At 38.2% G+C, this 27,425-nt stretch overlaps 2 protein-coding genes across 5 annotated transcripts in view; one reads left to right on the top strand and one right to left on the bottom strand.

The window, feature by feature from the left end:
- The window catches only part of LOC124612389 (roquin-1), a 238,999-nt gene extending 226,984 nt beyond the window's left edge, over positions 1-12,015 (bottom strand). Inside the window, exon 1 of the mRNA XM_047140567.1 lies at positions 11,944-12,015. The gene's annotated coding sequence lies outside the window, so the exon portion shown is untranslated. The remainder of the gene's footprint in view (positions 1-11,943) is intronic.
- Positions 12,016-12,403: 388 nt separating this feature from the next.
- Positions 12,404-27,425, top strand: part of LOC124612922 (suppressor APC domain-containing protein 2) — a 117,184-nt gene continuing 102,162 nt past the window's right edge. Inside the window, exons 1-4 of one of the 4 annotated variants that reach the window (XM_047141417.1) lie at positions 12,449-12,468; positions 16,704-16,924; positions 20,092-20,346; positions 26,355-26,484. In XM_047141417.1, coding sequence (XP_046997373.1) covers positions 26,370-26,484 — 115 coding nt within the window. In that variant the 5' untranslated portion in view covers positions 12,449-12,468; positions 16,704-16,924; positions 20,092-20,346; positions 26,355-26,369. Of the gene's footprint in view, positions 12,469-16,703; positions 16,925-20,091; positions 20,347-26,354; positions 26,485-27,425 lie in introns of all 4 variants that reach the window. The other 3 variants (XM_047141416.1, XM_047141418.1, XM_047141414.1) reach the window with 3 other exon arrangements.

Genomic DNA, 27,425 nt, shown 5'->3' with positions numbered 1-27,425 from the left:
ACCATTGTTCCAATGACATGTACTGTATTCTTGACACCAGGCTTTACAGGCTCTCCTCTGACCAGAGCTCAGTGGAATGCACCTTGCAGGTCTCCGGGCAAATAAACCATGTCTGTTCAGTCGTCTGTAGACTGTGTGTCTGGAGACAACTGTTCCAGTGTCTGTGGTAAGGACCTGAGCAAGGCTACCTGCAGTACTCTGTGGCCGTATGTGGGCACTGATGGTGAGATATTGACCTTCTTGTGGTGGTGTACACTGTGGACGTCCCATACTGCAGCACCTGGACATGTTTCCTGTCTGCTGGAATCGTTGCCATACTCTTGAGATCACACTTTGTGGCACAATATACTGTGTTTGACCAGCCTCCAGTCGTCCTAGTATTCTACTCCTCACAACGTCATCAATATGTGTTCTCTGAGCCATTTTCAACACACAGTCACCATTAGCACATCTGAAAACGTCTGCACACTTACTCGCTGCACCGTACTCTGTCATGCACCAACACACTTGTGCATATGTGGACTGCTGCCAGCACCACTGTGCGACAACTGCAGGTCAAATGCATTGCATGGTCATACCCCGAGGTGATTTAAACCCACAAACCACCCACCAGATCATTGTTTCACTATGTATCAGCATTATCCTTAATTTATGAGCATGAGTGTAGGATTAAGAGGGAATACTAAACATATACAGAGAACAGCAGCACAATGGTCACATGTTTTAAACTGTGGAAGAGTGTCAGAGAGATGCTAAACTGACAAATGCTTGAAGATAAATGCAAACTATCTCCAGAAAGCCTAGTTACAAAGTTTCAAGGTCCAGCTTTAAGTGGTGAACCTACCAATATATTATAACCCCTTATGCATCATCCCATTGAGATCACAAGGACAAGGTCAGTTATTCTCATTACAATAAGCACAATAGTGTTTAAACAATCACTCTTCCCATCTTGATACATGAATGCAATGGGAAGGAGCCTTTAATAATGAGTAAATGAGAAAACCAACAACATTTGTTTATCAAGTTACACTGTAAGATAGAGATGTTACTTGTGTCTTCTTGGAAGGTGGATGTCATTAGTTGATTTATTGCAATTTTGAAAGGGATGTAAAACAAGATTACAATATTAAATGCCAATGGATGGTCAAGAATAGCAGTGGTATGTAACAAGTAACCTACGGGTCTGCAGCTAATTATCAGTAAAAACGAAAAAAATAGCGTTATTAAATGAAAGATGAAACATTTATAAAAAATAATCTTTTAGCATACTGCTATGTGACAGCATACATGGAGTGGTATGCAAGTGTCCAATGCTGGAAGTACGACACACTCTGCAGAACACTGAAATAAACAGTATGTGAAAGTCTCAGATTGCTACGAAACGAGATATGCTGTTGTAAAATATGTTTGATTCTTATGTTCAAAAATGATGAGAAGGAAGATTTGAGTTTAATACCCTGTGTACTGAATAAGTCATTAGAGATGGAAATAAATTCTAACCGGGCTGGGATGGTGAAAGAAACTGGCTATGTCCTTTTCACCAAGAATCCAACCTGGCTTTCACCTTCTGTAACAGGCAGGAACAACGGAAAATCCACATATAGATGGCCAAAAATGGATTTTAAAGTTGTTCCTTCAATGTCTTTCCTACTGTGCAACCTCTTAGAAACACTAGGGCACTGGACTTCTAGCTGAAAAGCTACTAATGAGAAAGAAATAGCCAAGAGGAGAGAGGAAATTTGACACTTCTTGTGTTTTTTAAGAGAGATGCGGTCAACAATTTCAGATGAAAATAACGTCATGAATGAATAGCAGTTCCATAACACACACTACAGTATATTCAATTGAATAACTAACTGTCTGTTGTCATTAGCCTTTGTGTCAGCACAGTACTTACACAACAGACCCTCCATTCACCGAGTCTAATAAAACTACACAACTATACCTATGAATGGGGGCCACATTTCTAATCCAAATATAATAAACTCATTTATGTTTTGTCTATAACAAAGATAAGATTTTTTAGAACCAAATTATGTTATTTTCAAAAATTAGAAAACTGTCTGCTCACAAGTAAAATTGCTTTTATTACTCAGTGACAGGACAATATTTTGCACCCCACAGTGGGATAATTAATTCTGATCAATTTTTTGTTGTCATAAAACAAACTCTCATGATTCACTACTTGTTTAACATATCAGTTGCTGTGAAAATCATTTGGTAATGTAAGTCACTACAGTTGTGTCAATCTAGCTACCTAATTAGGATTAGATAGGCAATAATGATCTCAAAATTAGAAGCAAGCCACTATTCCTAGAAATTATCTTACTAAGAATACCTATTAATGGTAGTATCAACATTAAAAATAATATATTCAGGACCTGCAAATCTTCTCATCAAAATAATGTACACTTGCACTTAAAATATAGTCCCACTTTGCAGTAGAAACAATTCAAAATTGGACTATGGACAGAGGAGATTTGTTCTAGTCCTCTCAAAATCACCAAATGCAAACCGCATACCTCGGTATCCTAGTGCAAAAAGTAGAAATAATGTAAGACATCCAACAGCATCAGATTTAATGAAGACATGGCACCAAAAATACATGAAGACATGGTACAAAAAAATACAGGCACTATATTTCTGTAGCACAGAAGAAAAGGCCAAAATCTTTGAAAACCTACTTATAAAACTTCACACCAACTTACAGTGGCACAGACCCAAGTTGTCAACAGTTTCAGTAAAATTTTCCAGGTGGTTTATATGTGGTTAAATGTTAAATCAGCCAGTAGTACCACAATTCAAATCAACATCAAATGACAGAATTCCTTTAACAGCTTCAAATATAAAAACACTTTCTCAAGTTTTGTTAACACATTTTTTAAAGAATCATTACTGAGGTCTGGACAAATGTAACTTAACATTTGCCTTTCCTACAGTTGGGCATTCAAATCAAATTGGTAACCATTTCTGGAGAAGTGGATTGAAGGGCAAATATCATTTAACAACAAGGGACTGAGATCAATATCTTGCATAAATGAAGAAACTACTGTACTGTTGTTGCAGAAATGGCATATGGGAAAAGGAACCATTACAAAGTGGCCCAATGTAAGCAATGTGAGGTCCAAGTCTTGAAGAACTATCAGCAGCTACAGATTTAGTATGAAGTGAACCAAAGGGAGAATTAAAATCTCAGTCATGGAAATTCATCATCAAATCACATTTCGACTGGTACTTTGTGTCAGCATGCAGTATGCTCTAAATAAGATACTGAAAAAAATATTTGTAGTGCCTATTTAACTTAATAATTTCAAATGATAAAATATGTCATTCAATTGTGTGGTTTCACTGGAACTGTACCAAGCACTGAGAGTGAAATAACCAAACTGTTATTTATTAAGTCTTGAACTGATGAGAAACTGCTGAACAGGGATAAACTGCCACAACTTAAATGCAATTAAAAAACTTTCTTCTCTGTTCTGCATGTTGTTGTTGTTGTTGTTGTTGTTGTGGTCTTCAGTCCTGAGACTGGTTTGATGCAGCTCTCCATGCCACTCTATCCTGTGCAAGCTTCTTCATCTCCCAGTACCTTCTGCAGCCTACATCCTTTTGAATCTGTTTAGTGTATTCATCTCTTGGTCTCCCTCTACGATTTTTACCCTCCACGCTGCCCTCCAATACTAAATTGGTGATCCCCTGATGCCTCAGAACATGTCCTACCAACCGATCCCTTCTTCTAGTCAAGTTGTGCCACAAAGTCCTCTTCTCCCCAATCCTATTCAGTACCTCCTCATTAGTTATGTGATCTACCCATCTAATCTTTAGCATTCTTCTGTAGCACCACATTTCGAAAGCTTCTATTCTCTTCTTGTCCAAACTATTTATCGTCCATGTTTCACTTCCATACATGGCTACACTCCATACAAATACTTTCAGAAACGAATTCCTGACACTTAAATCTATACTCGATGTTAACAAATTTCTCTTCTTCAGAAAACTTCCTTTGCCTGTTCTGTATATTGATAACATTTTTCTAATTATTTTTTGTACATGTCCAAACCATCATATACATAATTTGGGGTAATTTGACAAAAACATGTAATAATGTTACAAGACACAGCTATTAACTTTGTATGCTTGTTACAGTTATGCTTTACAAAAATTAAGGCATTTTTAAGTTAAGAGATCTTTTAGTAAGCATTTTTTAACATGATCTGAAACATTTTGTTATAGTTATTCCTACCCACCACCTTTTACACATTACAGTAGTAGAAACTCCCCTACAGAACAGAAGCAGCTGACAAAGAGAAACTTTTTTTAGTTTGTTTTCAAATTTTACTTTACTATCTGTCAGACATTTTATTTCACTTGGTAAGCTATCAAAAAGTTTAGTTGCAGCACTGTGGATCCCTTTCTGTGCTAAAGACAACCTTAATGTGGAAAAATTAAAGCCATTTCCTTCTAGTATAACAATTATGTACTTGTTCCTTTCAAACCATAGTGGTTATTTATAATAAACGTCATGTGGGAATAAATATACCATGAAGCTGTAGAAAGAATGGCCAATTCCTTAAAGAGATGTCTACAAGATGATAATGGGTGAGCAGCACATAATATTCTTACAGCAGGTTTCTCAGCAATGAAGACTTTCTTTCTTAAAGATGAGGTGCCCCAGAACAATATTCCAAATGGCATTGTAGAATGAAAACATAGCAACTTACTGATTTGTCTCTTACTCAGATTTGCATTGATTCTAAGTACAAGTGTGGCTGGACTAAATAGTTTAGTAGTTACAAAATGTGATTTTTCCAGTTTAAATCCTCATCAATATGGACATCTAAGAATTTTGAAGTGTCCAGCCCATTTATTATTTCCTCATCAAGTGCTACACTTATTATTGGTGTAGTACCCCAAGACATGTAGAAAGGAATATTTTGTGTCCTTCTAAAATTAAGAATAAGACCATTTGCAGAAAACCAGTCAATGATACTTTTGAGGACACTGTTTAATATTTCTTCAGTTTCTTTATGTAACCGTGAAAATAAATGAAACGTTAAGATCCTTTGTAATGAGTACAGCAAGAGAGGCACAATCATATTTTTATCAGAAACCATTCAGTTTATAGGCCTATGGTGGATTTACACAGATTTGACACAGCCTACATTATTTACAGAATATCTTATTTAATGCAACCCCATTCTTAAGCTCAGCAGCCAAAAAGCAGTAAAATTAAAAGATGTGTAGAATAATAGCAGATACAATATTTGAGAAAGAGGTTTTGCAAGCAGCAATCTGAAGAGAGCAGGGAAGGGCTAGTAGTGCATGGGTGACAAGAGAGATGAATGCTGTCTGGTGAAGTGTGCAGGGACTAGACTGCTAACAGGCACAGCATCAGGAGGTTATGGAGCAGTGAGGTGGGAAAAAAAAGAAGGAACATAGGCAGATGCATTCACAGAACACTGCAAATAAACAGGTTGGGAGCTGAGAATGGGGAGGAGATGATAGAACAGAGGGAGTGGAAACTGTTGGGTGGAGAGTTTGGGGACAGTGTGTTACCATAGATTGAGGCCAAGACAAGTACAGGGGTGGAGAATGTGTTGTAAGAGTAACTCCTATACACATAGTTCAGAAAAACTGGTGATGGAGGAAAGGATCCTGATGGCTCGGGTAGTTAATCTAGTTGGTAACCATACCAATATAAAAAGGTGTGCAATGATTGCAGCACAGCTGGTAAATAACATGGCTGCTTTCACAGGTGGCCCAGCCACTGATGGAGTAGGATAAACCTGTGACAGGACTGGGATAGGAAGTGCTGGATGGATGGATTGGGCAGGTTTTGCACCTGGGACTTCCACAGGGATCCGATCCTTGTGGCAACAGGTTGGGATTGGGAGTGGGGATGAACTAGAATGTAGTGGAGATCGGGTGACTGACTGAACAACACTTAAGGAGGTGTGGGAAGTATCTCGGGTAGGATGACCCTCTCATTTCACAGTTCAAGATACTTCCCATACCTCTTAAAGTGGTGTTTCGTTGCCCATCCACCGCATCCACCTGTCTTCCACCTGTCTTTCACCACTCCTCTCTTTTTTTGCTCCTTTTTTTCCCCAATTCCCTGCCCCACACCTGACGCTGCACCTGTTAGCAGTCTAGACCCTGCACACTCCGTCAAGACAGCGTTCGTCTCTCTCCCCACCTGTATACTACTACCCCTCCCCCACCTCCTCCAGACTGCTGCTTGCATCCCATGTGATGTTACATTCTGGCCCAAGTTGGTGCGCGCACATTATTTCTGCCATTACAATGACCATATGGCTCAAATGAGATGGGTGATATTGTAGGGTCAAAACTGTCCATTTCAATGGCACACAAAACCCTGCTGCATTCTACATTAACTACATCAGTAAATCCCTGTTATGAGCAACACTATTTTTCAACACTCAGTCCTGAACTGTACACTCTGGTAAGCTCATCATACAAAACATGAATGACAGCTGTATATCAAGATACTGCCACTCCACTAACATTTATGCAAAAAGTCATCAACTTTTACAAGCACACACAGTTTACAAACCAGGACCTCACAAACTCTGGTCATTCAAGACCTCATACTACTTGAAATATTAATTTTCAATGGCTTGAGTGTGAATTCGGACACTGGCAACAATTAAAACTTTAAGACAAATTGAGGTAGCCAGCCGAAGTGGCCGTGCGGTTAAAGGCGCTGCAGTCTGGAACCGCAAGACCGCTACGGTCGCAGGTTCGAATCCTGCCTCGGGCATGGATGTTTGTGATGTCCTTAGGTTAGTTAGGTTTAACTAGTTCTAAGTTCTAGGGGACTAATGACCTCAGCAGTTGAGTCCCATAGTGCTCAGAGCCATTTGAACCATTTGAACAAATTGAGGTAACCTGTATGCACAAGTCTCCAGCACAAAAAAAAATTGCATGAAGCCACTAAGTAACTTCTACTATTTTTGATAGCTTGTTCGTAGCTTTGAACACTCACTTTTGTATCATCCTCTATTTTCTCTCTAATTCTCACTCTAAAAGTTTTGTGAGACGCTATATTAATCACTCACTCTATGCAGATTCTCAATGCAGCAGCTGTGTTTGGACAAAAGTCTGAAGACAGTTTGTGACTTTTGGTGGCCACTCACGTGTTTCCAGTTGGTACCACCCTTAGTTTTCAATACTGTGCTCACACAGTATCTTCATAGATCGTATCTATAAACTTAAACCATTTCAAACTCAGTTACATAATAAATATCTATGATCCTTAACTCTGCAAGTTACATATTGTTGTTTGAGTACACAGACGAACAGAAACCACGCCTTACGTTACTAAGGTTGACTTGGTTGGCTGCACCATGGGAGCTGTCAGTGTTGACTGAGGTCATTTGACTTCTGTCTATTCGTCACTACTGGACTGAATGGAAGGGCTATAAATGACGTGTCACAGGCAGCAAATGCATTTAATAATCATTTCTTAAATATAGCATAAAGTGTAGGAACAAACATTTCAAGGCTAAAATCACAGCTGTATGTTGAAAATGTAGCTTTCATAAAATTCAGTCATGTATGTATCACCAATTCTCCTTCCGAAATTAAGAAAATTACACAGTCTCTCAATAATAAAATCTTACCTGGTTTTGATAGTGTTTCCACCAGGATACTAAAGATATGTTCCCAGGTAATAAGCACAGTCTTATCTGAAATATGTTATGCATCATTAACTCAAGGCATTTTTCCAGAGAGTCTGAAATAAGCTTTTGTTAAACCCTTCCTTAAGAAAGGTAATAAGAGGGATGTAACTAACTACTGACTTGTATCACCGCTGACATCATTTTCCAAACTTTTTGAGAAGGTGGTATATTCTAGAACAGTATCCCACCTTAGCAACAATAGTATCCTTAGTGAATAGCTGTTTGGGTTTCAGAATTCTTGCCCTACTGAGAATGCCATTTATATGTTCACTCACAAGATTTTAAAAGCATTATATAATGAAAAGGCACCAGTTGGTATTTTCTGCAATGTCCCTAAGGCATTTGATTGTGTGAATCACAATATTCTCCTAGCTAAATTGATGTTTTGCAGGACTGACAGTCTAGCCAAACAATGGATAATGCCATACCTAATAAAAAGAGTGCAGGAAGTTGTACTCAGTAATTCATGCAATATACTCCAGGGACATAATTCTGACTGAGGAGGAATCAATTGTGGGGTTCCCCAAGGTTCAATCTCAGGTCCACTATGTTCCTGGTGTATATAAACAACCTTCTGTCTAGTATATAACAAGCAGAATAAGTTCTTTTGCAGATGATACTAGCATTGTAATCAATTCAAGAATTCATATAGAAGCAGAAAAAATGCTAATCGAAGTTCTTAAAAGTGTCACTGACTGGTTTTCTGCAAATGGTCTCAGCCTCAGTTTTAAAAAGACAGCATATTCAGTTATGCATATCTAGAGGTACTACACCAATGATAAGTGTAGCAAGCAGGTGAGGAAACATTAAATCCAATGGGCACTTCAAAATTCTTACGAGTCTATACGGACAAGAATTTAAATTAGGACCGAATTAGGAATTCCTAAAACAACTAACTCTGATATCTCTTCAGTCCTACACAAGGAGCGTGACTAAGTGAGTTGCAGTTTTCTACTTTGCCTTCGATCTCTCTCCGTGTCCAGATGAGAATGGGTTCCATCTGTAATATCTCGACATTGGCGATATGTCTAACCCTGGCCTCTCTCCACTTCTATGCATGTGCTTCCACTTAGAATCATGCAAATCTTGGGGAAAGCCAAGTCATTAAGTTGACATATTTTCTTTCAATAGTGTCATATAGAATAATGTTCTGAGGTAACTCATCATTAAGAAAGAAAGTGTTCATTGCCCAAAAACATGCTGTAAGAATAATACGTAATGATCACCAACAATGAACTTATAGACATCTTTTTCGGGAGTTGCGAATTTGGATTTCACAGTATATTTATTCCCTCAAGAAGTCTGTTATAAACAAACCACTACATTTCAAAATGAACAATGACGTACACAATTACAATACTGGAAGGAAAAATGACATTCATTACTCTACATTAAAGTTGTCTTTAGCACAAAAAGAGGTGCACAATGCTGAAATAAATTGTTTTTTTTTTATCATTAACCCATTGATATAAATGCCTGACAGACAGCAAAATAAAATTTGAAAACAAACTGAGAAAGCTTCTTCCTGACAACTCCCTCTACTCCACAGAATAAAATTTCATTACTGTAAAGTGGAAAAGATGGTGGGTACGAATTATTAACTCATCTGTATACTTTTTTTCTGTTTTGTAGAAAAAAACTTAGAAATGTTTGGAATGTAACTCTATGTGCAATGTAATTTAAGATGTGAATGTAAAATAACTCAGTCCACAATCATTACAATCTATCTAGCAAAGTGATCCGGGGAACATGTTAATTAACTACATAATCCCATCACTCATTCAGTCGAAAAACTTCTTAGAATGAACAATTAGTATTTGGTTATTGTCACTTAATTATGTAATCTGTATGTGCATTACAGTAATATGCAGGGGGTGTCCCCTCCCCCAACAAACTTTAGGGACAGGTTCCTTATAAAGAAATAAGTAAAAAATTTCTGAAATAGACCTCTTCTACTGCAAGATCTTTGATTTCCTTATTTTGGGAGGAAGATGTAATGGCCAAAACAAGAACAAAAATGTCTGGTACACATGGTTTCTAAAATGCATACTTTAAGAGCTATGACCGCACATGTGTTCATCTATAATAGCATGAAAAAATCTCTTCTATTGAACATAAGCTCATGGCTCTTAAGGTATGTGTCTTACAGCCCAGTCCATACTGCCTTCTCCCAGAACATGAAAAGCAAAGAGCTTGCAGTAGGAGAAACATGTTCCATCAGAGTAAAGAGCACCAAGTTCTCCTATCGTTTAAGGTCTGCACTTTAGAGCCCTTGTTTACAAGACATTTCGTGTTTTAGTGTACCGAACCTGTCCCTAAGGATTTTTGAGACACCCTGTAGACTATATACCACCATCAGCTTAGTAGTATAACACCTGGCCTGCCAATGTGTTCCTTATTTCACTTTTCACATATAAATACACTTATCAAGTATTGTTGTGTTTGTTTTTGGCTTACTTGATATAAATGGTTACTTACTTGATGTCTGGCATTCAACTACACATCTAAAATATTCCACATTCAGATGTAAATGCTGAAATGAATCTGTGCAGTGTGTAAACAATAAATAAACACCACGTTCTTGGTCTAGGTAACAAGGTATGAAGTAATACCAACCACCACAACTATTGGGGATAATGAAGGTATTTGTGGTTCTGTACTTCAGAAAATGGATGTCATGAACCACATACTTATACAATGAGAAATAAAATGTAATCAAACAATGCCTAATTATGATGAATGAGATGAACAATGCCACGAACTACTGTAACAACTTATCAAAGTAGATCACTCCACATAACCAACAGTATAATAACTAAAATTAACTCCCAGAAGTGTTTTTGCATGCATATGCCAGTGCAGAGAAACAGCTCATAGTATCACATTCTTCCTCTATAAAGCTGAGATAAATCATTTAATTCTTCTATAGGAGTAACAACAATATTAATGTTATGATAAAGCATTAAATTCTTCTACAGGAACCACCAATATTGTTGTTACGATCTTCAATATGGATTTTAGAATCAAAGTAGGCCTAGTGAAAATGACATTCTATAAGCTATTTAATACATGAGGAACAGACTTCCGCTTCAGATCATTACTGAAGTTTAAAAAGTATTACAAAGATTGAATATAAAAGCAACAAAAAATATAGTAGTTGCTTTTAAAATAATACATTACAATCATGCAAAACGTTGTTAATTGGCCCAACACAAACATGATTTATGGTACTATTCATTATTATTTTTAGTGTTTACTTTACAGTTCATGAATGAAACTAAGCTACATAATTGAAATTGCCTAGTTCACCCCCCCCATAAAAGTTGTAGATGCTCTGCCTGCTAGTATTACTGAAGACTATACATTAATTGTTGTTTGTTTAATTTTTGTTGTTATTTTCCTTTCGCTCTCCTAAACTTTGACAAATTCACCATATGTCTATGTGGTAAGACATTACGGAAAGTTTTTTTTTCCGACGTCTCGAAGAACTGTAAAGTAAACTTTGAAGTACAGTCGAATTTTACTGAAAGCCAGGGGAAGAAAGTCTGTTCGATTAGCTTTATACACAGAAATATTGATATGTTATGGCTAAAGCAAACTACAAAGTGACATAACTCTGAAGCTAAAAACCAAAATAATGCACTGAACTTAGGTAATTTATTACCAAGCCAGAATAATCATTACCGATCACTAACCCACTATACTTTATCCTAGCATTAAATCTGTAAGTTCAGTTGTGACAAATGCTATAATACCTTCTTCATAAACCTGTTGTTGTCATAACAACAAATACGATACACTTAACAAACATCAACTTCCCATCAGGTTGTTGTGCATCAGCAAACACCACTTTAAACTTCGAAAATGTTAACACAAAACTAGTTCAACATATTCACTTCCACTCAATAGTACGAAAAGCGTTTCTCTTTCTGATTCGATATTTTCGTCTTCTATAGTTGTCACATCTTCAAATAATTTTTGAAACGTAAGTTCTATTGTCACTATAATGACTACTTTAACATCAGCCTCCTGAACTGCTGTTCAACAGTTTACTGAGGGAAGGATTCATGACTTTAAGCTTAGTGTCACTGTTTCTGCTACCACCAGAGGATAACTGATGTAACCCGAAATTACTAATTCCCTATAGCCAGACAACAATAAACTTCAAAAAATGATTATACTCCACGGGATTTGCATCGGCAACTAGCTTTTAATAACGACAACATAGCACCAATACCTCGTTAAATCCTACGCAGAACATCGAATAGCCTTCACGGCAGCCATAACACATCATTGTTGACACATTGCCATCTATTGAACGAATGAGGTACTTTTTACTTGGAAACGCAAAAAAGAGAAGAAAAATAAGCAGAAAATTATTTTCAAATCTGAGATGCTAATTTTCCGAAATAACAGCAAACTCTTACAAGTAAATCATTTGCTCCCATCTTTTAAACTGAAAATTATTCAGATTTCGTTGGAAACCGCACAGTCATTTATGTCTGAGTCATTTTCTACTATTTCCTATATATTTAAAAACTGTTTCACAGTTTTAGTGACTCCACTTCAGAAGATCATCGTAATTTAGGATGATTTGATAGCTACGGGAAATTTCATGCTAAATCGGGGGCGTTATACATAGTATATCTCGTTCGTGTTGGCGGCTCTGCGTGTCATTTTTTTAAGTTTATTTCTTTTTATGTTGTGGATTATTTGTTGTGTAGGTTTGAGTGTGTTGTTACTGGTGAAATTTGTAAACAAGGTATGTAAATCAATGGGGATAATCTCCAGGTGTTCTCCTTTGCGTTAGACTCCTTTACAATCAAAATTTAATTGGTATTTCTAATTTACCGTGTGTACCTGTTTTAGAAGATTCAGGATTAATCATGTTTCAAGGTAAAAGAATTATAAAAGTTATGGGTTATCATGAACCGACGTGTATGCAGCTTTGACTACGGGATTTGCTAGTTAAAAGTACTTGTTTGATTACAAAAGTGTGTTCCGGCAAAGAGCATTAAATAGAATAATGAAAGCAGCAAAACCATTGATAGCGCTTACCGAAACTTCAAATGTTTGGATGGAAGATTTCTTGGAAATAACGTTAATCTATATAATAGCAACTGAAAAACAAATAAGTTATTTCTGGCAGTGAACATCGGTGATGTCACGGTACTGACACCTTTTATAGGCACAGACAGCTTTCTTCCAATTGATTTTACTGTTAGTAACTGTTTTTCTTTCATACTGCTTGGAACTGCACTATTTAATAAAACATGCCACTAAGAAGCTAATGGGTGATCTGTATGTGCCGAACCAATTTATGAAGTGACTTGAGTTAAAGCCTCCAGAATCAGCTAAGTTTAAGCTGATATACTTGCATCATTATGCGGACTTTGTGATACAATTACATGAAGCGAAAAAAGTTGGTGTAACCTTGGAACACACAAACTTAAGCCACGCCAATATAAAATTTATTAGTGGAACTTGCCAGAGATGACCAATTATATTTCTCCAGTGTGTAGCTTTAAAAACAACTATTGGGTACAGTAATCAAAACATGATAGCAGACAAATGATAAACAATAAATTACATTGTATCTCAACCATCTGCCTATTTTTAGTAGGTTCTGGCATAGTTTACCCCTACACGTGGTTCTGAAAATACTATTGCTTGAGCAGAAGAGGAAACTCATGTGTCAGTGGTGAGTGAACTCATTGCAGTGGCAAGTGCATATCAGAGAATCATGTTGTACAGATATTTAGAAATGAAGTTTGCTATCCAAATACCAGGCCAGACTTCAGTTATCTCAGTAGGAGACCTGAATGTCTTCAAACTATATTTAAAAAATGCAAATTTAAAATGAGGGAAATGATAGTTGTAAAGGTATTTTCAGTATGTGAATCATATTTAGTATGGATTCTTGTTTGATGCTAAAAATATAATCAATGGATTGAATGTAAATACCCTGCCCATCATGTGAGGTACATTGAGAAGAGAATTGCTGGATACCTCAATAGTTTGCCACTATGCATCTGTTGGCTGGCTTTTACAGGATGAAGTAAGCAGACTCAGATGCATGTTTCACAGATTTGTGCTGGAAAAATGTAAATCATATTTGAGTCCTTCTGGCCAATGGTGAATCTGTCCCAGCCACTTCTCTGTGTGTAATAATCTCAATTTTTTCTTGCATACATAGTGTGTTATTGTAATGAATTTGATAAATGTGACTGGCTCAGCTTTAGCTTTCGAAACTGCCCATCAGCTTTGAGTCCCAATGTTATGGTGGTGGTATCATACATGCATGGAACGTTGATGTGGCCACATGTCGTTTGGTGCTGCAGTATTATACCAATTAATGATATTCCAGCAGAATTATAAATGTACATTTGTGTTAGAAAATTTAAGTTCAGGGATGTGGTCATGGTAGCCATCACCTATTTCCTTTAGAGGAGGACACCATTATTGTATTCTGGAGTAAAGAATCTCCACAGTGACAATGTCACATTTTATCAGTTGGAGAATAGCCATTCCAGTTGCTACAAAGTTCTTTATTATAACAGAGAATGATTTTGGTATAAAAGCCAACTCAGTTGTAGAGTAATATAAAGAATGTTTTAGCTGCTCTAGTGATTATAATTCAGGTCAGTACACAACTGCATAACAGAGCTGTCCAAGTATGGTGAACCTCTTAAAGTTTTACCAATGTCAAATTGCACTTGTGCCATATATTTTTTTTCATTGTTTGCTGGGACATCTGATGTTCTGTTGTTTGCCACTGAAATTCCAATAACAGTAGCCTATATTATACATTTGTGTGAGCTGCAAATTTCATGAAGCAAAGCCTGGCTATGAACTGTGATTACAGTGAATGGACTTTATATCCCATTCCAAACATCCTGATTACATTTTTCCTGGTCTTGTCTAATTGCTAATGCAAATGTCACAATGCTTTCTTTGAAGAAAGTACGGCAACTCACTCTGACTTCCTGTAGAGTGCCAACTTTTTCATGTCGGAGTAGACTTGCACCCATTGTCCCACAATTATTTGTTGCATATATTCTGATCTCTGGCTTGCTCTATAGTTTTTATCCTCTACAGCTCCCTCTAGTACCAGGGATGCCCTCTTTACCTTTGTTAGTCTGCTTTTTGTGTCCTCTTTGCTTCATCTTTCATGTGGTATCTTGCAACCAAGGCAACAGAATTCCTTCATTTAGTTTATTTCTTGTTCCAAAAATTTGATATTAAATTTATCTCTAATTTTATGTGCTACTACTCATTACTTTCATCTTACTTTGTTTTATTTTCAGTCCAAATTGTGTGTGCATTAGAATGTCATTCTGTTCAACAGGTCCTGTAATTCATCCTTACTTAAGCTAACAATGTTGTCAGGGAATCTTATCATGGATATCCTTCCACCCTGAACTTTAGTTCCTCTCCTGAACCTTTGTTCTGTTTCTGTAATTGCTTTTATGATGAATAAATTAAACAGCGGGGGCAAAAGATTACTTACATTCTTGTTTTACCTCCTTTTAAAACCAAGCATTTTGTTCTTGGTCTTCCATTCTCGTTCTCTCTTTGTTTTTGTGTATATTGTATATTACCCATTTTTTCCTACAGCTTACAGCTGTTTTTTTTCTGGGAATTTTGAACATCTTGTACTGTTTCACATTATTGAACACTTTTTCTTGGTTGTGGCACACTACCACATAGAAGTGGATTTATTTTGAAATCGTGAGTGCAAACTGAGCAGCTTCTTTGAGCAAAATTTTGGTTTATCCCATATCGCTGGCTATATTCATTGTTTATTCACTTGCTTAACAATTTTGACTTAATAAGTCACAAACAAGGAAGCAACATATAAGGTATTTAGAGACCTTCTCCTGAGTTATTGTTTTACACTTGTTTTCTGATTGTTGATAGTTAATGATAAAAACAAAAGTACCTCCATACCTTATTTTAGGTGCCCCATTATCCTATCATATAAGCAGACTTTATGCAGAATATTACGGTATATTAATATATATATTTTTTTTTAATGCAGAATCTAGCTCTCCCATACTTGACTGAAAGTAACAACACCAAATACTCAACTATATGCAGGCTGTAGCTCTGAAACTGTGAAAATGACCACTGCTCTAATGAAATGCATTGTCATAGACTCATATAGGCCCTATTGCTCATATTGTATTGAAAAGAAGCAGATACAAATTTGGAAGAGTAACTGCTGTGAGCGGAAATGTCACAAAAGTCCAAAAAATGGAAAGAAACAATTTGATTAAGCTACTTGTCAGTGCTCAAAAACACTATTCATACTGGTTACAACTGCATGAATGTTGGCAGCAGTTCATGAATGTATAATTGTTGCAGTTTGATAGATATTTAAGTTAAAATGACATAAATACAAAAATATTTTTTATAGAATTTATTTCAGGAATATTTTTACTGTACTTCATAAATGCAGAGCAGCTCAACTTATGTTCCTCAAATTTAATGGAAAATCTCTGTAAGCTTACTGTCAATCTGACACCTGTCCTTTAGTGAAGAAACAATTGAAGTATTCATACAGAATATTTCTGAAATAAAGAGACAATGGTGAAGAAAATCCTTGGAATATATATAAAAGTAGTGAAACATAATTACTAAAATATATGTCCAGTGACCCCACAATATGCAAGACACACCAAGTAAAATGCAAGCCATGTCTGAATGAAAACCAGCACAGTTTCCCAATTAATGGAGTGCAGTTATTAAAAAATAAGTACAGGTGGAACTTGACAACAGTGCCAAGATAGGGATATTTCACAGTATTTTCGAAGAAATATCTGTATTTCATGTTTTAAGAAACTAGTAAAAATGACTTATGAAATTAAAGGTGTTTTTACGTATTTTCCAAATATATAATTAACCACCAGAAATTCATGCGTCAAGATTGGTTTAAGAGTAAACATGAAATTTGTAAAATTCCTTTTAGGCATGTGACAATTTTTTTCTTGACAGAGCAAGAAGAAATTGTTTTTCAAAGTTGATACTATTGACAGTGCACCTAGCATCTGTGAATCATATCTATCAACAATGTTCAAATTATTCAGCCTGAATGCCAACACTTTGGACACTTGGTTCTAATCACATACCTAACGCTCTAACCTAATTTTTCTGTGTAAAGTTGTGAAACAGTGCCTTCTGGATTGAGAACTTATGCGCACTAATTTCATCATCAGGTAAGTGTACCTCAACAATTGATTCTCTTCTAATTATGTTTGTTTCCGAAATATAGATGTAGCATTACGACAGTGTCATTTTATTAGGCATGTGGCAAGTCTGTTTCTACTCTATGATGTGGTCTTGTTTCTAATATTGGCTAGTTCTAGAGGTCATGCACCATACACCTGGGAAAGTAATATACACTCCTGGAAATGGAAAAAAGAACACATTGACACCGGTGTGTCAGACCCACCATACTTGCTCCGGACACTGCGAGAGGGCTGTACAAGCAATGATCACACGCACGGCACAGCGGACACACCAGGAACCGCGGTGTTGGCCGTCGAATGGCGCTAGCTGCGCAGCATTTGTGCACCGCCGCCGTCAGTGTCAGCCAGTTTGCCGTGGCATACGGAGCTCCATCGCAGTCTTTAACACTGGTAGCATGCCGCGACAGCGTGGACGTGAACCGTATGTGCAGTTGACGGACTTTGAGCGAGGGCGTATAGTGGGCATGCGGGAGGCCGGGTGGACGTACCGCCGAATTGCTCAAAACATGGGGCGTGACGTCTCCACAGTACATCGATGTTGTCGCCAGTGGTCGGCGGAAGGTGCACGTGCCCGTCGACCTGGGACCGGACTGCAGCGACGCACGGATGCACGCCAAGACCGTAGGATCCTACGCAGTGCCGTAGGGGACCGCACCGCCACTTCCCAGCAAATTAGGGACACTGTTGCTCCTGGGGTATCGGCGAGGACCATTCGCAACCGTCTCCATGAAGCTGGGCTACGGTCCCGCACACCGTTAGGCCGTCTTCCGCCCACGCCCCAACATCGTGCAGCCCGCCTCCAGTGGTGTCGCGACAGGCGTGAATGGAGGGACGAATGGAGACGTGTCGTCTTCAGCAATGAGAGTCGCTTCTGCCTTGGTGCCAATGATGGTCGTATGCGTGTTTGGCGCCGTGCAGGTGAGCGCCACAATCAGGACTGCATACGACCGAGGCACACAGGGCCAACACCCGGCATCATGGTGTGGGGAGCGATCTCCTACACTGGCCGTACACCACTGGTGATCGTCGAGGGGACACTGAATAGTGCACGGTACATCCAAACCGTCATCGAACCCATCGTTCTACCATTCCTAGACCGGCAAGGGAACTTGCTGTTCCAACAGGACAATGCACGTCCACATGTATCCCGTGCCACCCAACGTGCTCTAGAAGGTGTAAGTCAACTACCCTGGCCAGCAAGATCTCCGGATCTGTCCCCTATTGAGCATGTTTGGGACTGGATGAAGCGTCGTCTCATGCGGTCTGCACGTCCAGCACGAACGCTGGTCCAACTGAGGCGCCAGGTGGAACTGGCATGGCAAGCCGTTTCACAGGACTACATCCAGCATCTCTACGATCGTCTCCATGGGAGAATAGCAGCCTGCATTGCTGCGAAAGGTGGATATACACTGTAATAGTGCCGACATTGTGCATGCTTTGTTGCCTGTGTCTATGTGCCTGTGGTTCTGTCAGTGTGATCATGTGATGTATCTGACCCCAGGAATGTGTCAATAAAGTTTCCCCTTCCTGGGACAATGAATTCACGGTGTTCTTATTTCAATTTCCAGGAGTGTAGTATAATTGGAAAAATAAGCTTGTAGGTGGAGAGGAAAAACATAATAAAGTGAAGAAGAAAGAGAGAGGCAGAGAGTATCACCAAAAGAAGAAGAGTAGTGCAACAATGGCTGAAAAGGAAGACCCAAGACAAAAGTGCTGCAGAAATGAAATGTTGTCAGTGAGAGTGAGAAGAACTTAAAAAGCTGCAACAAGACTCAAACACTCATAAAATTTCTCCTGTAGCATTTGGGAAAACACTGCCCAAGTCACACAACAAACAGTTTAGTATTAGTACAGCAAATTTACTGCAAATTGTCACAAAAAAAGAAATAGTTGTTTGTGAAACACCATCCAATGGCAGATCTCATAAGATATCTGTGATGTGATTAAGGCTTGTCATGTCTGTGATGATATTAGCAGGATGTCTCCCAGCATAAAGGATGTCAAATCCATAAAAATGTGTGAAAGAGAGTTCTAATACAAAAAGGTACCTCAGCATGCAGGTCAAAGAGACTTGCAAATTACTTACACGGGAATGTCCACATATAAATCCAGATTACAAAGTTTTATTCTTATTGATTGCCTCTCATACTTCCTGTGACAGAGAAAGATTTCCCACTTATTGTGATTGGTCACTTTAACCATCTCTGCTATCCATCCACACTTCCAGGACATATCCAAACCTCCATGTACCACAATGTGCCTGCCCCAATTGCTCACAGCATGCCTGGATTCCTGTGACAGGTTAATGAGACAAACATGTTCAACATTAATATTATCATCGTTTTACCATTCTAGGCTGTAATATTTATTATTACAATGGATGTTCCTAGAGAAGAAATTGTTCAGGTTTCTGCTAGCCTTGAGTATTGATGGGAAGATGTGCAGCAATGGCAGGAACATTTTCCTGTGAGGCACGATGAAATATCACATCACGTCAGCGATAGTCCAAATTCATCATATGCAAGAGACATCACTACATTTGTTATCATTGTGTGCATCGAAATATCAGTTCTGAGTCTAACATAGACTTACATGATATTTCAGTTGTTATGCCAAAGGTGATGACATTGAAGAGGCTAATTGTATAACAAAAACTGATACTTGGACTCTATTCCACTTCTACAAAAAGCAGACTGCGGAACTATTCCACTTCTACAAAAAGCAGACTGCGGAACGTTATGTTCGCCATTTTACCATTGTTGCTGATTTTCGCCATTTTACCATTGTTGCTGATTAAGATGCACATGTCAAATTTAAAAGGAAACAAAATTGTGATAAATGGTGCCATCTTTGTGTGCCCAGGTATCCCAGATGAATATGTGGGAAGCATAGACTTGTGATGGAGTTTAAAAATGCATATATTTGTTCTTTGGCAGTTTGATCTAATTACTGATGTTTTCACTGTGCTTTGAGTTTGGTAGTTCTGTGTTTACTTGTAGTTACCTAACTGTGAGAATAAAAAACCATTTAATTCAATTACTGTTTAATTATTAGCATGAAGGTTAAGGAGAAATCCTATGAATTGGGGAACCTTGAGAAACAAAATGGCACATGTCTGTTTTTCTGCACCATAGGCATACTTTGAAGAAATGTTGCAATCCAACTTCATACACAGATTGGACATCCCTTGTGCATGACCATTGCATGTGGTGAAAAAGGAGGGCATACCATCCCCAACTGTCACTGTCCTCTAATACATAGCACCAGCTAAAATGCAGCCCCACTGGTGATGAGTTGGTTGACATTTGTAAGCAGCTGAAAATCACCCTGACTACTGTCAAATGATTGACTGCTGCTGCGCATCATTGTGTTAGAAGAGCTCCTGAAAGGCATGTACCTGTGGTAACATATTCCAAGTACTCTCCTCTCCTGTAGATCTTGTTTGCTCTGCAGAAAGTATGGGATCCTTCATTACTCATCCACTTGATTGCGAGTGATGCTTCACTGTTGAATATAGGCTTACTGTACAGAGTGGATCATGACAATGACCGAGATGTACAGATCTCTTCGTCTTATTCTTCTTGTTTTCTCCAGATGTCATCCACCATTCTGGCCCATCAGGCTCTGATAATCTCTCTATATCCAGGAGAAAAACTTTTAAATATTTGGAAGCAACCTGTAGCACTACACTAATTAGAGATAGAATATGCCATAAACATAACCCTCCCCAAATTACACAGTATCAGCGTTTGTTTCATTTAATTGGGCCTCTGTGTGTATGACAGAGTCAAAGAATATCTCATAATATATATAGAGCTTCCTTAAAGAAAAGAAATCTACTTACATACTCTGCAAACCACTGTGAAGTACGTGGCACAGGATATGTCCTATTTTACCATACTAGGTTTCTGTGCCCGTTCCATTCACATGGGGAGCTTGGGAGTGATAAATAGGGGGTTGCAGTATATTCCTAGTGTCATCATTTACAATGGTTCATGAATCTTTGTAAGCAGGTTGTCTTAGGATATTTTATGGCTTATCTTTAAGAGTCTGCCAGTTCAGTTTCTTCAACAGGTCTATTACACACTCCCATGGGTCAAACAAACCTGTGACCATTCATGCTGCCCTTTTCTGTATACATTCAGTATCACGTCTTAGCCCTGTCTGGTATGGGTCCCACACTTTTCAGCAATATTCTAAAATTGCTCGCATGAGTGATTTGTAGTCAATTCTCTTTGTAGACTGATTGCATTTCCGTCGTATTCTAACAATAAACCGAAGGCTGCCACTTGCTTTGCCCATGACTGAGCCTATGTAAACAATCCATTTCATATCCGTACAAAGTGTTGCACCCAGTTGACCAATTCCAACTGTGACTCATTGATTATATTGTCAAAGGATACTACTTTTTTCGTTTTGTGGAGCGCACAGTTTTACATTTCTGAACATTTAAAGCAAGTTGCCAATCTTTGCACTACTTCAAATTCTTATCAAGATCTGATTGAATATTTGTGCAGTTTCTTTCAGACAGTACTTCATTTAGATAACTGCATCATCTGCAAGAAGTCTGAGGTTACTGTTAATATAGTTTGAATGGTTTTAATATACAGCATCAAGAGCAACTGTCCAACACACTTCTCTAGGGCAGTTTCTTTCAGACAGTACTTCATTTAGATAACTGCATCATCTGCAAGAAGTCTGAGGTTACTGTTAATATAGTTTGAATGGTTTTAATATACAGCATCAAGAGCAACTGTCCCAACACACTTCTCTAGGGCACACCCGAAGTTACTTCTTCATCTGTTGGTGACACTCTATCCAAGATAACATACGGTGTCCTCCCGTCCAAAAAGTCTTCAATCCAGCCACAAATTTTGCTGATGCCCCATGCAATCATACTTTTGATAATAAGCATGGATGTAGTATTGAGTCAAATGCTTTTTGGAAATTGAGAAATACTGCATCTAACTAAAACCGCCTTGATCCGAGCTTTCAGTGTGCCATGTGAAAAAAAGTGTGATTTGAGTTCCAGTTTACAGATTTTTATATTGGGCATGGAAAGGATATGTCAGCTTTCACCTTGTAGTTGGAAATTCCAAGAAAGCCAAAATCAGGTTGAAAATCACCTTGAGCACAAGTAATCTTCCATAATACTTTGTGCAAAATGGAAAGGCATTTTCTTGAATCAGTGTGCTACAGGTAAGTATTGGGGTATAACTTTAAATTGATTCTTGATGTACACTGGAAATCTGCACAAGGAGCACATCCTGAAGTAGCTTACAGAGTTTGACCTTTGCTGATCAAATTTGTCTGTTTTGTAAGTCACCTAATGTAAAATGGCAGACTTAACAAACAAGATTTGCTTGGTTAGCACTAAATTCCCAAACCAATACCAGTAGAGAAACAAGCACTTATCTTGGCAATTTTCAAATATAAATTACAGCGAACAGTTACATGCAAAAGGGTCAATGTTAGATGTGCACCCTTTGAGCATCTACCATTGTACTCAATTGGCACTTGTAATCATAAAGTGGTTTCCTTATGTCATCAAAATTTCCAGAAGCATACGCGGAAAATGTTTAATTGGTTAACAATGACCAAGGTCTCCTGGCACTATGTAACATAACATGCTCAATGGAGGTCTTTGAGCAGATTATACTCTGAGGTTCCTTGGTGAAAGAAAAGTACAGATGTCTGTGGTACCTCAACAAAAATCATTACATGCAAATGTTAAGAACAGACCAGTAACCTAGTGCCCACTGTCCAGACAACCTACATAATGGAAGCTGTAGCAAAAGCTACATAAAATGCAGTATGCATATCCCACCATCAATCAAAAAGTACTTAATTACAATATTTTGCAGGTGAGTGGAAAAACACAGGCTTTCTCAATCACTTTACCAATCAGTGACATTCTTCTGTGTATGATCCCATCATGATGTTGACAGACATTGTCCAGTGTTTGGTTACTGGTGTTGGCAACTTCCATCAGAAGAATAATTGTTCTGTGTCGCTGCAGCTGTATATGTGTAAAGATGAGTGTATGTGACATTATGAGTTTAGCTGTTTGCAGTAACCTACGTGTACCCTGCTCAGTTCTTGACTAATTTTTCATGCACTGTACATGAATTTCTTGTTATGTTGTGTTTACATATAAGCAGGGATTCCATATTTGAAGTAAAAATTGCTATGAGTTTATTATAAGTTAAAGAATGACTGAAGTATTCACCAGTGCTCAGCCAGATGGTGACTGGTAAAATGTTTCAGTGATATACCTTGTCTTCATCAAGTGCTCCTGATGTACTAGGGTGTTTAGAGAGTCACTCATTCCTTTATACCTCTCTTCTACCCCTCCCTTTCCTTACTGAGATCTTGTTGACGATGACCCCCTTGGATAATAGAGGCGTCTTTTACACAGTCCGTCCCCACAAAAGTTACCCAGTGTCTATATACTTCGCAACTGGTCCATTCCCTCACATCTGGGCTCTTTTGCTTGTATTGATGCTATATACCACATTCATTCCAGTCCCCAGCAAGATCAAGTGTTATTTACTGTCTGTGACACTTGAGGAAGTGCTGAAGAAGTGCTTGCTTCTTTTCCCCAATACCAAGCTCTTTGTATGCAACATTGTTGTGCATTCGGTAACTTAAGCATGGAGCCTCAAGTCATGCTGAATCACTAGCATCTCTGCTATTTTCCCACAGCATATGAAGATTTAAGTCAATATTAGTATCAGAAAACGTGTAAAGTGACTGAATGATTACCAATGAATAAAGAACTTACTGGACAAATAACAACGAATAGAAATGAGCACATATATGTTACTGCACTGTAAACAGACAATGGAAAATTGATGAAGACAGATGTAGAAGTATGAGAAGGAAATTGCTGTTGGATGGAGAGTCTGGCAGAAGTGAGGGCAACAGCATTGATATTGACTGCACAGTAGACACACTTCTGTACATACAGGGCGTTTCAAAAAGAAAGAGCAGATTTCAAACATTTATTTCTCAAAAACTACAAATGATAGAAACACAATTCCAACGGTCCTTCACTCAATATGAGTACCAAATGTTACACAACAAATATCAAAACTGTACCTCAATATGAGCACCATTTGTTACACGACAAATATCAAACCGGTATCTCATTTCTTGCCACACACGACGCAACTGGTCTTTAGTTACCGAATTCACGGCCGCAACAATTCGATGTCGTACCTCTTGAAGAGTAGCAGGCATAGGTGGGACATAAACACAGTCCTTTATGTACCCCCACAAATAAAAATCGCAGGGAGTAAGGTCTGGTGACCTGGGAGGCCACAGACGATGACATTGATCTTGTGCTCCTGCTCTTCCAATCCACCGTCCTGGAATGGTGTTATTTAGGTACCGTCGTACAGGTTCAGAGAAGTGTGGTGGGGCGCCATCTTGCATGAAGATGAAGTGATTTGAATCTTCCTGAAGTTGAGGAAATAGCCAGTTTTCTAACATGTCCAGGTAAATGGTTCCTGTGATAGTTTTCTCCATGAAAAAGAAAGGTCCATAAACTTTGTTTACCGAAATTGCACAAAAGACGTTAACCTTTGGTGAGTCTCTTTCATGTTGAATAACGTCCCTCGGAGTTTCACTCGCCCAAATTCGTACGTTATGCCGATTAACTTTACCAGAAATGTGAAACGTTGATTCATCTGAAAAAATTAATCGTTCGGCAAAATTGTCCTCTTCCATGTCCTGTAGAATTGCAGTTGAAAATTCGAACCTTTTGTTGTGGTCGTCAGGACGCAATGCTTGCAATAACTGCAGTTTGTACGGCTTCATGTGCAGACGCTTACTCAGAACGCGCCATACCGTTGTTTTAGACATGTTTAGTTCGTGACTTGCCCGTGTCGTGGATTTTCTAGGGCTCCTTTCGTAAGCTGCACGGACACGCTCGACATTTTCATCCGATGTGCGTGGACGACCCGTGCTTTTTCGCTTGCAGATGCAACCATCTTCTACGAATCTGTGATGCCACTCATAAATTTGCTTATGACGAGGCGGCTGTTTGTTGAATTGACGGCGGAATGCACGTTGCACACCAACAATGGACTCTAACTTTGCAAATTGCAGCACACAAAATGATCGTTCCTGTGGTGTCGTCGCCATTTTCCTACAAACAAACGCCAGCGCCACTGCGGATTTGCATGGAACTTCTGCGCGGACCATTGAAAAACTTTGAACCTTTCTCTGACAAGAAACGTTTGAATTGTGTTTCTATCATTTGTAGTTTTTGAGAAATAAATGTTTGAAATCTGCTCTTTCTTTTTGAAACGCCCTGTATTTGATACATACAAGTGTTATTCATAAACACATCTGGGGTTTTCAGAAGACAACTGTGCAAAACACACATCAGGGGATAGAGCATCTCTCCAGATTTGTAACTTGTATTGGAAGTGTTCAATATTGGCACCACTATGACACAGCAAATGTTAGTATATGCATGTAATTCATTGGCACGAATTGTCTGGGAAAGTGCAACAGCAGCCCACTTAGGAACTCTCTTCATTAGGTTGCCTATCCACAGGCATGAACTAATTTGATTTAGCAGTATGGTTTGCATGATTCGTCTTCTTGGTCTGACATGACCTACCTCCTAGTCTAACTACACCACAGCACGTATCATGAATCAGAACTTGGGAGAAATGCTGTATCTGCTTATATGTGTCATTTTTCTGTGTGTCTTGTAGTTTTCAGACAGTTATCTTCCGTAACCCGAGAGGTATTTATGAATTACTCTCTACTTGTGACAGCAGCATATGAATGTTTGAAGAGCCTCTCCATTGCTTTTCCCAGTCATTGTTCACTTACAGCTTGGCTTTTCCCAAATCAATATTAACAGTTATTTTCATACATTTAACACAATGTTTTCCATGCATTCATTGGCACCTGTTACACACCTTTCATTCTTCTTCACATTCCTTTATATGGCACACTCATCCACATGGTAGACAGACAGCTTGTCTTATCTCTCTGGTTGACAAGTATAATTCATGTGTCCTGAATATTTCAGATAGGTATTTGAATCTGTAGGATTTTAGTATGTGACATACAGATTGTTGTATGTGCATATTATGTTATCAGAGCACTTGCAAAGTGGGAAGCAGCGGCACCTATAATGTTTGAGTCTCAGAAAGTTAGGAAACAGATAATTACTGGAAGAAGGTGTGACATGATGTTGTTGTCATAGTTATTTGGTATTGATTTTGTGATTTTAAAATTATGTTCATTGTAACATGCTTGGTAAATATGTTGCCTTCATAACCTGGGTAAATAACTTCCATGTGTTTTTATATTGTTGCTTCTAGCTGTAAGCTATTAAAATGATTTATTAGTTAATTTAACATTTAATCTGTAGGTGATCACATCACAAATGTCACAGCCACAGTCAGCTACTCTTGATGGATTACCAAAACAGTTTGTTATTGCAATGAGAACCTTGTTTGATATCATGGATGACAAACGGACTGGCTATGTGAAATTTTCAGGTATTTTTTACTTATTTTCACATGTAACTCAAATTCATTTTCATTATTTTGTTTGTATATCATATAATTAGTTCTACTTACCCTATTCTCTACTGGACTGGGTTGATTATAAGCACTCAGCATAAATATTTAAGGAGGGGTTTGTCACTTCGTCTTGTAAACAAAGATGGTTAGGACGGGTGAATCTCATTTAATAAGCTTGCCACAGCTTAGCCCCTTTGATCACTAGTTAGTAATGTATGCAATAAATATTCATCCTTGTCCTGCATGAGTTCTCAGCTTATTATTAATAACCACATTAAAACTAAACCCTAATTTTCCTTCTTTTTACACCTCCTGTTCTTAATACTGTGTTCCACAACTATCTTGCTGCAATATATTGTAGAGCCTGAGATAATATGTGTGTTGGCATACTGTCTTTGGATTTTTGTTCTCACATAGATGGTATACAGATACAATCTTTCATAGTTATTCGTGCAAAATTATGAGGGTTTCCCTTGCATGTTACTGCATTACTGTTCAGGCGATGTATCAGCATTTGAAGGATGAGTTAATGAAATCAGAGAAATAATCCATGACTGGTGAAATGAGGAACTTGAGTTTGACGTAAACCCTTCTGTTCCTGATATAATATGTAGCTGTCTGAAAAGCAGACAAGGTGTTTCCCCATGAGACATAGTTTGTTACTGCCATGTGAAAACCAATTAGTGGACAGTGCTTGTGGTGTATTAATTTCAATACAGTAGATTTCAATTTGATTGCTAGATCATAATCATTGTAATACCTATGACTTAATTCTGTTTTGGCTGATAATTTTGGTATGAGGTAAATAATCTGTGATCCCCTAAGTCTTCCCTAAGGTCCCATGACAGGGATTTGTTTTGTTTCGAGAGTGGCTAACTCACCCTATTTGTTGTTTAAGTGATCAGCGGGTCATGTTT

Source organism: Schistocerca americana, chromosome 4 (assembly GCF_021461395.2).
Source record: "Schistocerca americana isolate TAMUIC-IGC-003095 chromosome 4, iqSchAmer2.1, whole genome shotgun sequence".
NCBI lineage: Eukaryota > Metazoa > Arthropoda > Insecta > Orthoptera > Acrididae > Schistocerca > Schistocerca americana.
The sequence above is the reverse complement of the archived record's forward strand: the minus strand, read 5'-3'. Positions and strand labels throughout refer to the sequence as shown.